General features: G+C 39.6%; 1 protein-coding gene across 1 annotated transcript in view; it reads right to left on the bottom strand.

The window, feature by feature from the left end:
• Window positions 1-15470, bottom strand: part of celsr1a (cadherin EGF LAG seven-pass G-type receptor 1a) — a 117745-nt gene that overhangs the window by 31311 nt on the left and 70964 nt on the right. The window contains exons 7-9 of the mRNA XM_037696144.1: window positions 5348-5505; window positions 3051-3214; window positions 2838-2963 (exon numbers count right to left, since the gene is read on the bottom strand). Of these exons, the coding sequence (XP_037552072.1) occupies window positions 2838-2963; window positions 3051-3214; window positions 5348-5505 (448 nt within the window). The remainder of the gene's footprint in view (window positions 1-2837; window positions 2964-3050; window positions 3215-5347; window positions 5506-15470) is intronic.

Genomic DNA, 15470 nt, shown 5'->3' with positions numbered 1-15470 from the left:
TGTATCGCCCTATAATATATCATCGTATCATATCGCCCTATATCATTATCATATTGTATCATTCTATAATATATCATTATTGTATTGTATTGTCCTATAATATATTATTATCGTATTGTCCTATAATATATCATTATTGTATTGTATCGCCCTATAATATATCATCGTATCATATCACCCTATATCATTATCATATTGTATCACCCTATAATACATCATTATCGTATTGCATCAGACCATATTGAATCATATCAAATATCTAATTGTAACATAGATTATTATGTTTTATTGTACTTTACTATACCTAGTGTAGGCAAGTCTGGCCCACAACTGGTGCGCAAGATCAGCGTCAACCTAAACTGAGATTTGCATTCTGATTAAAACACATTTTTTGCTTTATTTTATGAATACTTGTGAAATATTTTAAAGTGACAACATGGTTTTACCAGAACTCAATGGGCTGTGACTGTTGGTGACAAGTTGCAGAAAGCGATCGTAAGTTCAAGTTCAAGTTCAAGTATCTACAATCCAAACATTTCAGCACAAAAAAAGAAACTGTCCAGATGACCTGACTGAAAAATGTTGGATTGTGTAGGTAATGTTCCTCAATACTTATAATCGTTTTATGTAACTTGCATGTAACTTAATTTAGTTAATTACTGATTTTGCCATTTGAAAGTAGATATAGTAAAACCTGAAGACAACTAAAGCCAGCTGGGTGACTCCCAGTATGTACGTGTCAGACCAGGCTGGATGATTTTGGCACCCTGTCACATTTCTCCAATTTCTAATGTGACAGCCAAATGTGTGCCGCCAAAATCCTCTTTACAGCTTGTTTAATCCTGGCCCAGTTCTGATACTGGATACTGTGGCCTGGCACTGGTTGGCTGCCTACATCACCGGCAAGAAGGAAAGGTGGTGTATTTTGAAAGCTTACCAGAAGAAATACATCTACTTTCTCTTTTTATCAATAAAAAGGACTTAAATGAGAACACTGTAGCATAAATAGATGCTTTTATAATTTAGACTTTAGTTATATTAGTGTGTCACATATCAGGTGAGGTGAAGACTGACAGCAGCTGAGTCTGTGTGCAGTGTGTGTGGGTCTTTAGTTTCATCCTTTGAGTCCAGATTATGATAGGTGAGTAAAAGCCAGAGGTTTCTTTGTCCTAAAAGTCCAAACCTGAGGCGATGATTAGCGACTCTACAATAGCAAGCAGAGGTTTGACTTTCCGTCGCATGAGTCATGCTGAGTCAGAAGTGTTCCTTATCCTTTGTGATGTTTCAAAAGACACACAATCCCTGAAAGACTTCAAGAAGCATAAAACGTAAGCAGGCACATTCAGAAGCTCACAGATGAGTACGCTTAGTTAGACCAGTGCTGTCCAAACCTTTGGACATTGTGGGCCATGACTTTAATCTTGGACTTTAAAATATACATGAATAATTCTTTCTGGGGAGTCCTTCCAAACTCTCAAAAACAACATAAACAGGATTTTCGTCTAAAAAAAAGCCTTGCTGACAAAATTTACGTTTTTAAAAAGAAAAGCCTTCAGTTCTTTTTTCTTGAGCTTGGAAAGTCCATTTTAGTCAATTCTCTGAAACAAAAGCACAATATGAGTTACAGTAGTTCCTCACTTATCGCAGGGGTTACGTCCCAGACACCCCTGTGCTAAGTGAAAATCTGTGAAGTAGGGACGCTATATTTATTTTAGTATTTATATATTTTAAGGCTTTATAAACTGTTCCCACACTCTTGCAATGTTCTTAACAATGTTCTAAAACCTTTAAACACTCTAAAAAGCACAGCGAAAGAGAACAGACAGACTGATGCTACGTTTAATGAGCCTATCCCGGGGGCTGACTGGCCATCCGGAGCACCGGGACATTTCCCGATGGCCTGGCCCGCTCAGTGATCACCGAGGGGGACTAAAGGCTTGGTCCGGGTCGCGCTTGATTATTTTAAATAAACAATCCATGCCGCTCGTGCGGCTCACTCATGTCTAGGACAGACCAACCCCTGCCACCTCCTTTCTTTTTTCGAGGCTGTCTGCTTTGTTGTGGCAGACAGCCTCAAAAAGAGAAAGGAGGGGGTGGGGAAGTCTGTCTTATGCCAGAGTGAGCCGCACTCAGCCACTCTCTCTCTTTTTTTAAACTGATTCATTCTTATTTTTCCACCTAAGCATTTTCTCCTATATTATACATTTATTCATCTGATCTGTTCATCCCTGCTCCCTGAACAGTAGCAAAGGAGAAAGACAGACCACCCCTGCCCCCTCCTTTCTTTTTCTGAGGCTGTCTGCTCTGCTGTGACAGACAGCCTCAGAAAGAGAAAGGAGGGGTGGGGGTGAGGTCTGTCTTTTCCCATCGCCAATCACGTGTCGTGTACAATCTTAAGTTGAAAACCAGAAAAAGAGTGAGTCAGCGAAAGTTAAATCGCAAAGTATACAGGGACTACTGTACTGCTTTAAACACAATTATTTGAAAAGGGTTGAGTGGCTTGGCTGTAGATTCTTGGACTTTTGCTAGTTCAAAAATTTATTTTATTCAGTTTTTCCCTTTGTTAAAATAACATCTTCACCAACAAAGTTAAATTTGTAAAAAGGTCCAGCTACATCAACTTCTCAAGCACGTGGGCCAAATTTATACACATCTTAAATTGCAGTAGTAGGTTGCATAAAACCCCTCAAAGAGCCACAAATGGCCCATGCACCACACTTGGGACATCTCTGAGCTTGACTGACCTGCGTATGAATACAAAAACATTTGAACTCTGTCCTTGTAGATTCTTAAATTGGTGCTAAGCTAACTACTCCAATCCAATGATAAAGCCTCACCTTGTTCACAGTTTTTGCCCCCAAAACCGGTGGGACAGTCACAGCTGTAGGTGTTCCACTTGCTGACGCACACTCCTCCGTTCAGACACACGTCATCTGTGCAGCTGTTCTTCTTCGCTAGACAACCTGGACATTAAAACGTAAAATAAACTCGCCAAACCTTTCCTCTAAACTCTGTAAAATCAGCATTACTTTACAGAGTGAGTGTCCAACCTGGAGCGGTGCCGTTGTTAGCGATGTAGCTCGCCATGTCAACGGCTTTGCTGTCGATGGTTAGGTTTTTCATGCAGCCCACGAAATTCCTGTTCCTGACTGGGAAGTCCTCGGGAAGATTGGGAACTCCACCAAGCAGCAATGGTCCGGTCAGATCCAGTGATCTGCAGAAAATACAAAATAAAATTATTGTGTCCCATATATAATTTTTTTGATTAAAGTTTGAGACAAAAACTTGTCAACATGTGGATAAACGATAAATAAATTCATAATCATGCACTTCATGTGTATGCCTCAATTCAGGAGACATTTCTAAAAATAAGGTCAAAACTTCACCAAAGCTACAGAGAAACTCTAAGTCAGATTTAGAAAGCTGCTTAAGCATAAAGCTTATAAAACACATCAAGCAGCTTTAAGAGGTCAAATATGATGCAATTCTGCAAAGAAATCCCACCAAGCTCTGAACTTATAGATATGACATAAACACTGTTGGTTCCCTGGAAGCATAAAGAACATCAAAGAGCTTAAAAATATTTAAGAAGAAAAAAATAATAAATCTCATGGTCTCAATAATTTTAAACCACAAACTGTTACGTGTATTCAAGTGTATACAGGCAATAAATGTGAAAAACATACCAAGAATGTTACTTTTTCTCATTCTTTTACCAAACATCAGCGAAAGAATCTGTTTAAAATATAAGACGAGACAACTCAAACCTGGTGATCTAGCCTTAAAAAAATAAACCTCCTGTATTTAAATCAACGTGAATCAAATCAAAAAGACTCAAACAGGAAAGCCAATCAGGCGTTTTGGTTTAATTGTCTGAAAGCTTCAACGTGACACAGTTAAATTCTCCATTAAACGTCTATGAGCGTGTGCGACCTGCGCAACGAGTTCCTGAAGGAATGCACCGTCCCTGCAGACGCGTTTGAAGCCTCCCTCTGTCCCCACCCTCCACATGTGTCTCAGCATGTTGGCTCTCTGAGTGGCTCATTAAAGAAAGTCTCACGGTAGAAAAATCAGAATCTGATCTGTGTCTAGTTAACGCACAGTAAGTCGTCTAAAGCCTGCGCCGAGACGAGCTTTAGGTCGTCTGAGGGCGTCTGACGGCAGAAGTGCGGATGTTAGAATAGGAGCTATTTAAGCTGATGTAATGAGATTTAATGTAACCCCTAAGGTACAACATATTCACTGTTTGGTTGAGTAAATGCTGATTCAGCATTTATACTATTGTTGCAGTTTCACTACTTCTAAATATTTCTGTGCTATCCTGGTCGTTCAAACATCAACATGTTCATCTCGTTACATGGCTGCTGCGGCGTTGTGGTTTTTGTAACTTTCAAACTTCTCAATTTATTTTACTTTATTTACAAATATTTTCCACATAGAAATCTGTTAAAATCTCTTGGGTGGCTTTAAAAACAGCGTTGTCTTTGAAATCTTCAACAAACTTGTTTAGTTTTGGTCTTCTTCTGCTGCTGCTTTTATTTTTTAGCTGGTCTTTTTACTACTTTTATCTTTAACCAGCATTTTGATACATTTAACTTTTAGCTAGCATGTGCTACAATAAGCTTAACTTTTTAAATTTTCAGAACGCCTTTTCATCCTTTTAGCTAGCTTTTTGCCACTTCAAGTTTTAATGCAGTGTTATGCTACTTTAGCTTAAAACTAGTAGTTTAGCTTTAACCTTTACCTAGCCATTAGCCACTTTTAGCTTTTAGCTCACCTTTTCATATTTCAGCTTGACTTTCTTTGTTTGTTACTTTCAACCAGTTACGGAGGACATGGATGTAAAGGAGTGAAGACGGAGGACACAGAGGACAAAGATGGAGGAGGATGACTCGCTGTGGCGACCCCTGAAGAGGGGAAAGCTGAAAGAAGAACAACCAGCCTTGAGATACTTTTAGATTTTGCTAACCTTTTGCTATCCTTAGCTTTAAGGTAGAGTTTTGCTAAACTTTTAGCTTTAGTTTTATTAGCCTTTTGCTTCTTTACCTTCTATTTGTTCTTTTAATACTTTTACCTTGTCTTTTGTCACCTTTAGCTTTTAGATAATCAATTTTACTTCAGCTTACAGCCAAACCTTTTGTGTTTTAGTTAACTACTTTTGGCTTTTAGCTAGTATATATATATGTATATATATTTAGTTTGTATGTAGTGTTCTTCTTGTAGGTTTAACAACTCAATTTCAGCTTCTACAACAAATTGCAGCACCGACATTCAAACAAGTCCTCAAGATAAACTGAGGTGAGATGAACTGAAGGCAAAAAGAGAAAGCAGGTAAAAGAGTTTTTACTTCTTCTGTCCGATCTGGGTACCCTGCGCAGCACACGAGTAGTTGCCGATCTTCTCTCTGAAGTTAATCGCCATTGCGATGTCGCAGTCGTCCACGGCAACCACCGCCACCTTTTCTGCAGAAGGTCCATGAGGGACGCCAAGACGCCCAAAGTTAGGCTGGAAAACACAAAATGAGACAGCATGCTTTTAATTATTGCTTTTTTTGTAAAGTAGGACTTTGTTATTTTATTAACCTTTACATGCTTGCCAATTTTAAATTATAAACTTACAAAGTAATTTTTTTTTACACAGTATTCTATAATTTCTTCTGAGAAGTAATAGCCAGTTAACCAGTTGTGGGCACAGTTCCGCTAATCTGCTAAAAGCGGAACTACTTTCCGTTTAGCGGATTAGCGATTTCGACAACTTTGAATACCTATAGCGGAATTAGCTTCTGCTTAATTAAAGCCGATAAATTCAAGTCTGCTATTTTTTAAAGACAGCTCTCCACAATGAAAGCGTAGAGGAGCGTACAGGAGAATGGTGATTTACACAGAGTGATATTATGCTATGCATAGCTAAGCACAGCTAGATATCACCACCCTTGCAGCGTCTTTCCCTCATATCTACAGCAAACAGTCTCTGACTTATGGTTTACAGCCAGTAACAGACTTTAACATAAATGCCAAACCAAACAAGAACAGGAAAATAACATAAAAAACACATTTTTACACTCAAACATTGTAAATAGTCAGTAACATTGCACCCATAATTCCTACCCAGCATGTTTAGCAACACTCACAGTGTCTCTGGGATGCGACTCTCTCACACATTTCACACATCTCTACTTTAATACAAACAGATTTATTATCGAGAGAACATTGATGATGACACACAGCAACTTTGTAGTTGGTTTATAAATGTAGTTAACCACAAAGAGGATTGCCAAAGTGAGATAATTTATTAAAGTAAATGACACGAGGGAGACGTCCAACACACATTGAATGCATCACTCTGTTTCAGCACAGCAGAGTTCTGCTTCTCCTCTTTGGTTCCGTTGGACCAAATTAATTTCTGAAACGGAACATGGACACTTTAACTTGTGATTTATGAACCGTTTTGAGTTGTGTTCACTGACAACGATGTCACATCACAGACAGTCTTACAGCGTCAGTGACAGTAGTGTATGATAAAAGTTAGCGCTTTAGCATTAGCTCCTGCTAATTTTTTTAAATTCTGTTTAGCATTAGCAAAGCTAACTTTTTGGTTAGCTGTGCCCACCACTGAATAAAAGCTATTATTCCAAAAGGAAGACATTTTATTGTATTTTATTTATTTATTTATAAAAGGTATGAATCATTCATATTGTTTTAACATAACCAAACTTCAAAACTTATGAACAAAGTAGGCTAATCCCTGTATCAAGTCTGTAAAATCTGAGAAAATGCAGCCAGTCAGCAAGAAAGCAATTACTAAAATGAAATTACATTTTTGTAAAGTTAAAATAACTATACATAAAACCCATTAGGTTACAGATTACCAGTACACACAGTTTAAAATTAAGTATTAATAAACCATCCTCCCTCAAAGAACATAAAACCAGTTTGATGCCCCAGAGGGCTTTAAACGAGCGAAGGTTGATGGTGAGGGTGTAAAAATCAAAGCTCTACTTTCAAGCGGGCGAACCCTTAAAGCTCACAACCACATCAGTCCTACCCCGGACTTGCATCTGATTCTTTCTTGTCGCCCATAAAGCTCGTTTTGAAATCCCAAACAGAAAATGTATTAAGGTCAGAATCTTTACTTGAGTACGGTGTATTCAGGACCAAAAATTAAAAGAGGTAAAGAAAACTCTTTTAAAAGAGAAACCACCCACTCCTCTAAACGTCCAAATAGACCCTCTGACCTTTGGCATGACAGGACAAGATGTTCTAAAATCTCCATCTGGTTACAAAAAGGGCACCCTCCCCCAGAGACGGGGATCTCCGAGGACGCCATCCCTGCTACCACACTGTCCGCCGAGCAGACGTCAATCTCACAAACAAGTTCAATGACTCCAACAATGTTCCATCAGGTCATCTGGATGGTTTCTTTCTTGTTTTGTTTTTTTGCTGAGACGTTTCATCCTTCATCCAAAGGACTTTCTCAATCCGGGAAGCCACCAAAGGAAACTGATTCCCACAAACAGCACACTCCAAGTTTAATGACTTGTGTTTCTTTCTCTTACGAGTAATAATTCTTATAATATAAAAGGATAACAATCAAGGAAAAAATAAATGTCAGATTTGATCAGGTTCTCTGTGTTTCCTTTGTAAACCCGTGCTGTTTAACTTTGGACTTGAAAAGATTCTAAAACCACTTATCCAGCGTGTCAACATAGCTCTTATGTTATGATTTATTTTTGTTTTGAACTCATTTTAAGATTAGGAGTAGCTCAACTTCAATGTGCGGCATCTGCAGATGAATTTGGGGTAAAAGAGGCACAACGGAAAAGGTGAGGAGGGAAAGGAAGCATGAACAAGAAAACAAGTGCGTGTGCGAGTGTGTGTACAGGTGTTTATTTACAAATCTGATAATCATAGATAATCAGCGTTTATCAATACCGTATTTTTCAGACTATAAGGCGCACTTAAAATCCTTTAATTTTCTCAAAAATCAACAGTGAGCCTTACAATTCTGGTTGTGCTTATACTGACCTTGAACCGATTTAATGTGGTACACGACACTCAAAAAGCTGTCAAAGTGTTTTAGTTTTGCTTAATGCGCCTTATAATCCAGCGCGCCTTATAGGCCGAAAAATATGGTAACCTGTCCTCCAAAAATCGGATTAGAGTAATTTGATACCAGTGGGCTGAGACTCCACAAACAAAAAGAGAAAAAAATGTTGAAAAAAAAAAGAACGACTGACAAAACAAGGGACTGACCAGGAAAAAAAAACAAAGACACAACAAATATGGCAAATATAAATAAATAAATCAATCAAATAATTACATGAGGAGTTTGCTGTGTTCCATTTTGGTTCATTCAGGCATAATTTCAAACCCCACTGGGCGTTATATATTATAACTGGCTATAATAATATAACTATAGTTATAGTTTTCTCCCACACCTATCACTTAACCTTATGTCCTTGTAGTTTGCAAAAAAACGAAGCGTCCATGTTTTCCACAAGACAAACAGGAAGTGCGACACCTCTGATGCCGCAGCTGTTTTCCTTCTCTTACACATTTAATTTAATCTAGACCGTCATTAGCTCGTCTGTCAAAGCCACCAAAGCAAAACCAGGCAAACGCAGACACAAGGAAGAGACAATAGACGCTACGCCGTGTGTGGTTAAAAAGAAGAAAGAAAAGCATCATGGGAAGACTTTATAGGACCTCTTATTAATTGGAATGAGCAGCTGGGATCTGAGATTACACAGGGCTTCCAGGTGTAGGAAATTTAGGTGAAAAAATTGAAGAAAGGCAAAAAAGATGTTCATCTTTGGACTTTTTATAAAACCTGACAGTATTTTTGTGTGAAAAGCATTCGTCACACATTTCCAGGTGCGGTTTCAGTCATTACTTCTTAAATCACACACGTCGTTTGGACGTTAACGCTTATTTAGACCATTTACCAAAATGCATTACGAAAATGCAGAATATAGTGTTTTTAAAATAAAAATATAAGAACTGTATTTATAACGCCTTTTAAAACAACCACAGTCGCAAACAAAGTGTGATACATGTAAAATCAAGAATCAATTCAAAGTTCATGCTCAATAATCCAGGTAAAAAAAATCCAAAGTTCAGTCGGTCATCTGGATGATTTCTTTTATTTTTTTAGACGTTTTGTCCTTCATCCATAGGACTTCATCAGTCCGAGAAGACACAATAAACTCTGTCCCCGCAAGCAGCACACTCACATAGTGGACCAACCAGTTTGTCAAATTAAGAACATTTTAAACCCATTAAAGAATAAAAACAGCTGAAACAGTCAAACACCCTGTGATGGACTAGAGACATGTCCAGGGTGTCCCCCGCCTCTCGCATAGTGACTGCTGGATATGTGCGCCAATGATCCCTGTGACTTAAAAAGGAAGAAGTAGGTAAAGATAACGGATGGATGATAGCAGTAAAACCACTAAAACAATAAAAACTGGAGTGCAGAGCAAATTGCAGGCTGTGCCAAAATCCAGTGAATAAAAAATGTTTTTAAAAGAGTTTTTAAAATGGACGGTGAAGGAGCTCGTCTGACGGGAAGAGGGAGATCGTTCCACGTTCTCGGAGCGGCAACAGAAAAAGATCTGTTCCCTCTGAGCCTCCGCTCGGACCTCGGCACCCCCAGGACTTTATGATTGTTTGGAGCAAAAATCAGAACTAGATATTAGATTACTGCAGAGCCGCAATGTCAAGCGCCGGTACGAGCCCTGATCACATCTGACGAGAGCAGAATGTTGTCAGCTGCTCCGATCCAAGAAAAATGACACGGACTGACACATGAGATGGATTCAAGAAATCCCTGATTGAATATGACAGCAGAGATGTGCTCGACAGGTTTGTAAACTTAAACTTGATGTCACAGAAAATGTTATTGATGAAGATCCCAAGAAAGCCATCACGATGTCCAAAGAAAATTCAGCCAAAGTGAAGTTAAAAACTTGGACAGGGTCAAAGTGTTGCACTTTGATTAGATGATATAAGTGTTTTACTGTGGCGTGTACCCAATTAGAACTGCTCATGAGAAGGATCGCATTCCTATTAAATCAGATTATACAGCAAAGGGTCCAGAAAACAGAAAACTTCCATCCGGGGCTTTGTAAATCCTAATCGTGCGCGGATTTGACAGAATTACCGCAACTCGGACGGGGAAAGATTTACTGTGATAGAAACAGAAACAGGCAAAATACCTCAAACACTGAACGTTCATTTTGAGGAAGCGTGGCAATGAAATGGTGGAGTCCAAACCACTTTCCAGGACTACGATACGTAGTTTACTGAACCTGTAAAAACTCTGTGATCTCATCTCTTTCAAGTTCAATCGAGCAAAAAAAAAAAAAAAAAAAAAAACGACAGTGAGGGACAAACGTTTGAACATAAGGGAGAGAAATCTTGTACACAACAAACCCATAAATGGAAATTTCAGATGTAATACATTCCAAACTATGGAATAAACTGCAGTTTATAGCATCCCTGCAATCTGCGTGTGATTTGTAATGCACTACTTGAAAAACCTTGTTTTGTGAAAACAAATACGTGGCAATTTTTTATGAATTTGTTTTAAAACAGGTTTTATTTGGTTTCTAGAGAAATGTCATTGAGTAATGTACAAGACAGAACAGTTTAGTATTTAACCGGAATTTATTTTACTTTTTTACAAAGCCAATTTGGATGCAATCATTACTAAAACAGAGGTAGGTTTAGGGTTTCCAGTTCTTTCCACAGGTTCCTGGTTCCAGAGGCGGTGTCAACGAGCTACAGCTGACAGTCATCCCACTAATCACCACCAGGACTATAAGAGGCTGCAGAAGTGCTTCCTTCGTTGCTGGAGCATTACTTACCTACTTGTGCTTTCGGCCTCCTTGTGCAGTCCTCTAGACTTGAGTGATTGTACCTTTGTGTTCTCCTTGTGATCTCACAGAACCTGGTTCCTGTACCTCCTGTCCTGGACCAAACTGACTGTCCTTGAATAGTGACTCCTATACCTACCTGTGAATAACGAGTCCTCATTGTGGGTCTTCCTCAGCTGCTCCTCCACCTTCCTATCACTTGTCTTCACGTTCCACCTTAACTCCTACCTACTGGACCTTCTGGATCTGGAACCCTCCACCTTCCTCTCTACGCCACTCTCCAATGGACGCCCTGCAAGATAACTCCAAGCTAAAATATCCAACTACTCCTCTCAAGTCCCTGACCTCTCTCCTTTCCTTCCAGGGTTCCCAGGGTGTCCATCCTGTACATAGTGACTGTTTATATTTACACTGTAAATAAATCACTTTTTGTCCTTGTAAGGGTTTTTGAGTCTGTTGTCCTCAGTCCGTTCTATCTGGGTAAACACCTCCGTTGTGACAGGTAAAGATCAATTACATCACTGGGATAATTTGGACGACAGCTTGTGGCGTTTTATAGAGAAGTCCACGGCGGCGTCCAGCCTCGTTTGTTGGTGTTGAGAAAAAAATAAATGTTAAAATGCAGCTGGTCAGTCGTGGTGAGAAATTATTTCTAATCTTTGTTTCAGAAGGTTTCACAAACTGACAAGCACGGCCACAAAAAAATTACCGGTAATTCTCCACATCAGAGTTCCTTCTAGTGATTTGTTGTGTATGTAAACTGTCCTGAAGTCAGACCTTGCAAATATAAAATACCAGTTAAAATATCTTCACCTGCCGTGAGAGTGGTTCTTTTGAGTAAACAACATCGAGATAATTTCTCCAACACGTACCTTTGTAATAATTTCATTTTTAGTAGCAGCTTATTAAACATCTCTAACTAGACTTTTACCGTACTTTCCGCCGTATAAGTCACATCAGTCCAACAACGTCTAATAAAGTGGGAAAAAAAACATAAATAAGTTCCTTCGCCGCATAAGTCGTATCCATTATGTGTCACCGCTGACGCGTCGCGTTTGTTATGTGTCACCGCTAAACACCCAAAAATGTGGGCCTGTGTTGTGCCAAAAATCGATTGGCTGCCAAATGGTGGCCGCGGGAGCGTGCACGGGAGGACTTTAACAAGAATTTAACAAGATTAACACTTAAAAACAATTATTTGTTTGCCTGAAATTATAGTAAAGGTGTGTCTCAGTCTAGCTTTTGCTTAACTTCCTAACTATTCCTTTGACGGTCAAATCAGTTGCATTTTGCCTGGATGGTGGCGAAATGATACTGAATTGACGTTTGCTCCCGGAGTTCCGGAGTGAAACGAAGGTGGCTTGGTATGGCAAGCCAAGTGTCACATTAATAGCCACTTTTACCTATTAATGAGACACTTGACTTGCCATATTAGTTGAGGGTCCTCTAGTGGCTGAAAATGGTAGTGTCCAGATGACCTGACTGAAAAATGTTGGATTGTATACCTGGATTATTGAGCATGGACTTTGTTGTTTTCAACCAGTTTGACACGACTGTCAACAAGGAAGAGGGCCGTCAATGGAGGAGGGGGCGTACCAAAGAGACCATCTTATCACAAGCAAAACTGGTTTGTTCCACTTTGGAGTAAGCTGTTGGAGGAAGAATCAGTTTTTTTGTGTTTCCTTGACTGATGAAGCCTTCTGGATCGAAGGCGAAATGTTTCAGCACAAAAATTAGAAACTGTCCAGATGACCTGACTGAAAAATATCATGTAGTGTTCAATATTTTCCATGTCAGAATGAATGAAATTGTCAGATCTCAAAACTTGTGTTATAAATATGGGGAAAAAAACGTATTAGTCGCTTCGGTGTATAAGTCACAGGACTTGCAAATTTATGCAAAAAGGTGCGACTTATACAGCGAAAAATACGGTAGTTAGTAAAAATAGCTAACAAACTTTTCCTCACTCTGTATTTGTTAGCAGAATATAGCTGCTTAACATCAGCAGTGTCTCCCCTACCATTATCCAAGGAGGGTGTCCCGCACTGTCAACAGAACCGAGTGACCGGCCGACCGAAATATCCTAGACTCACAACACCCCCCCCCCCCCACACACACACACACACACACACACACACATATACAATTTAAGTATTTTTAAGAATGTGCAGACAAACTGACAGTGAGTCCTAAGAATAGGCTGAAAAAGCTGAAACTGAATTATTTTTAAAAAGGAGCTAGTTTAAAAAAGGAGAAAGCAGCTCAACTACAAAAGAAGTAAAACACTAGCTAGAAATAAGCAAACATTAGTTAAGCAACAACTAAAAGCTACATATACCAAAAAGCTCGTTGAAACTATGCTACTGGGGTCAAGTCAAGTCAAGGGTATTTTATTCAGGAATATACGGCCGTCCGGTTCACAGTTCTACAACAAAATACACATCAAAGTGCATTACCAGGTCACAAACATGCCAGTATCTACCACAGCATAAATCACAACTGAAATTGGAAATTCTTATTAATTTAGATGGACAATTTCTGAATTTTCTTGTCTGTGAATTTATTTGAAACTGGTTTACATACAAATAATCATAAAATTCAAGTTATTTGCAACTTTTTAAAATAAAAATGTGACATTTTTCTTGATAAAACGGCTACGAGGGGTTCTGCTGACTGTGATTTTAGCTGCGAGGGATTCAGAACCCCACTCTAACTTTAAAGTGCACTTTCAGGGGCCCCACGAGAGCCATTTATTTACCCTACTGCACAGACTGGGGGCTGCTGAAGATTCCCTCTCTATAAGGCGTCATCTCCAGGGGCAATGAGCGTGCTGCAGCCATGACGACACGCTTGATCCACACAGATTGCCACAAAGGCAAAGAGAGCAGAGGACGCCAGTGACACGGCTGACAAAAACGAACACAAGCTGATGCATTTGTACAAAAAAAAACCCAGACAAATAAATAAATAAATAAAACACAAACATTCCTATAGAATCAGGCCCCGTCAAAGGAAGAACAACATTAATAAAGGGGTTATGATCTACGGGCTTTAATGGCAAAGATTATTTGTCTTTGAGTGTTTGGGCAGCAAGGGAAGGATGTCTGCAGAATGGGCCTCGCATGTGTGTTGATGGAGCTTGTGGCTGTCAGGAAGTGGCTAGCAGAGCTGCAGGCGGCCACGCAGTTAATTTTCATCATAAAGGAAGAGGGGCTCTCAGTCTTTTACCTAAACTATGTTGGCATGAGGAAGTCCCATTGTTGCTCGGACTAGAAGATGAAAATCACCCTCAGTGGAGATCGGAAAACGTGAGTTTTTGCTGACTTAGTGCACAGAACTACAAACTGTTTCTCTTTATCAAACTAAAGAAACTGCAGAAAATATTACAGTAAAGTCACCGAACAAAAACAAGGAAGAGGGCCGGCAATGGAAGAGGGGCGTACCAAAGAGACCATCTTATCACAAGCAGAACTGGTTTGTTCCACTTTGGAGTAAGCTGTTGAAGGAAGAATCAGTTTTGTTGTGTGTTTCCTTGACTGATGAAGCCTTCCGGATCAAAGGCGAAACGTTTCAGCACAAAAAAAGAAAATGTCCAGATGACCTGACTGAAAAAAGTTGGATCACCGAACAATAGTTTCAGAACTGAAAAAAGTGGGGAAAATGACTTCAACCATGTGTTTATGAGTGTGTGTGTGAGCTTAAGGTGGGGTTTCAGTCCTGTCGAACATAATCTAGTATGTCTCATCCTCCCCTTAGCAGCAAGCAGCAAGCTGTTGTGTCCAGATTATTTCATCTGCCTTCTGGCTACGTAAACCTAGAAGTGTAAACTCCTCAAACACACACCAAGTTTTTAATCCTTATCCAATTCAATGCATTCAATACGCCACTGCTGTCTTCGCCAACTTGTTGCTCTCGGCGTAACAGATCAGCAGCTCTCTTTGTTGGAGTTGCGATCAAGGAGAAAAACAAATATGAGGATGACACTCAAACAGAGGAGAAGGTAACTGTATCCTGTTTGGAACAGCTGAAAGAAATACACTTTGATTACACAAAATTTTACACACAGGTTTTCTTTGACTTATTTTACTCGTCTTCAGGAAGAAGCAGCTGGGATGAGGATCAGCACCTGTGAACCTGAGGCCATGGTCCTCAGTCCAAAAAGGGTGGACTGCCTTAAGAGTTTAGGTATCTGGATTTTGTTCTTGAGGGAAGAAAGGAAGGCAAGATCGACAGATGGATCATTGCTGTTTCTGCAGTACAGTAGTCTCTCACTTTTGGCGGGGGTTACATTCCAGACACCCCTGCGGTAAGTGAAAATTTGCCAAGTAGGGATGTTATATTTAGCATTTGTATATATTTTAAGGCTTTATAAACCCTTTCCACACTCTTACAAAGTTCTTAGCAATGTTCTAAACTCTCTGATGGATCTAAAAGAGCACAGCGAAAGAGAGCAGGCAGAGTGGCCATTGGGAGACTGGCCATCGGGAGCACCTGGATATTTCCCGGTGGCCTGGCCCACTCAGTGATCACCGAGGGGGACTAAAGGCTTGGTCTGCATTTGATCATTTTAAATAAACAATCCATGCTGCTCGTG

This window comes from Nematolebias whitei, chromosome 22 (assembly GCF_014905685.2).
Source record: "Nematolebias whitei isolate Nwh7 chromosome 22, NemWhi1, whole genome shotgun sequence".
In the NCBI taxonomy this organism is placed as follows: domain Eukaryota; kingdom Metazoa; phylum Chordata; class Actinopteri; order Cyprinodontiformes; family Rivulidae; genus Nematolebias; species Nematolebias whitei.
The sequence above is the reverse complement of the archived record's forward strand: the minus strand, read 5'-3'. Positions and strand labels throughout refer to the sequence as shown.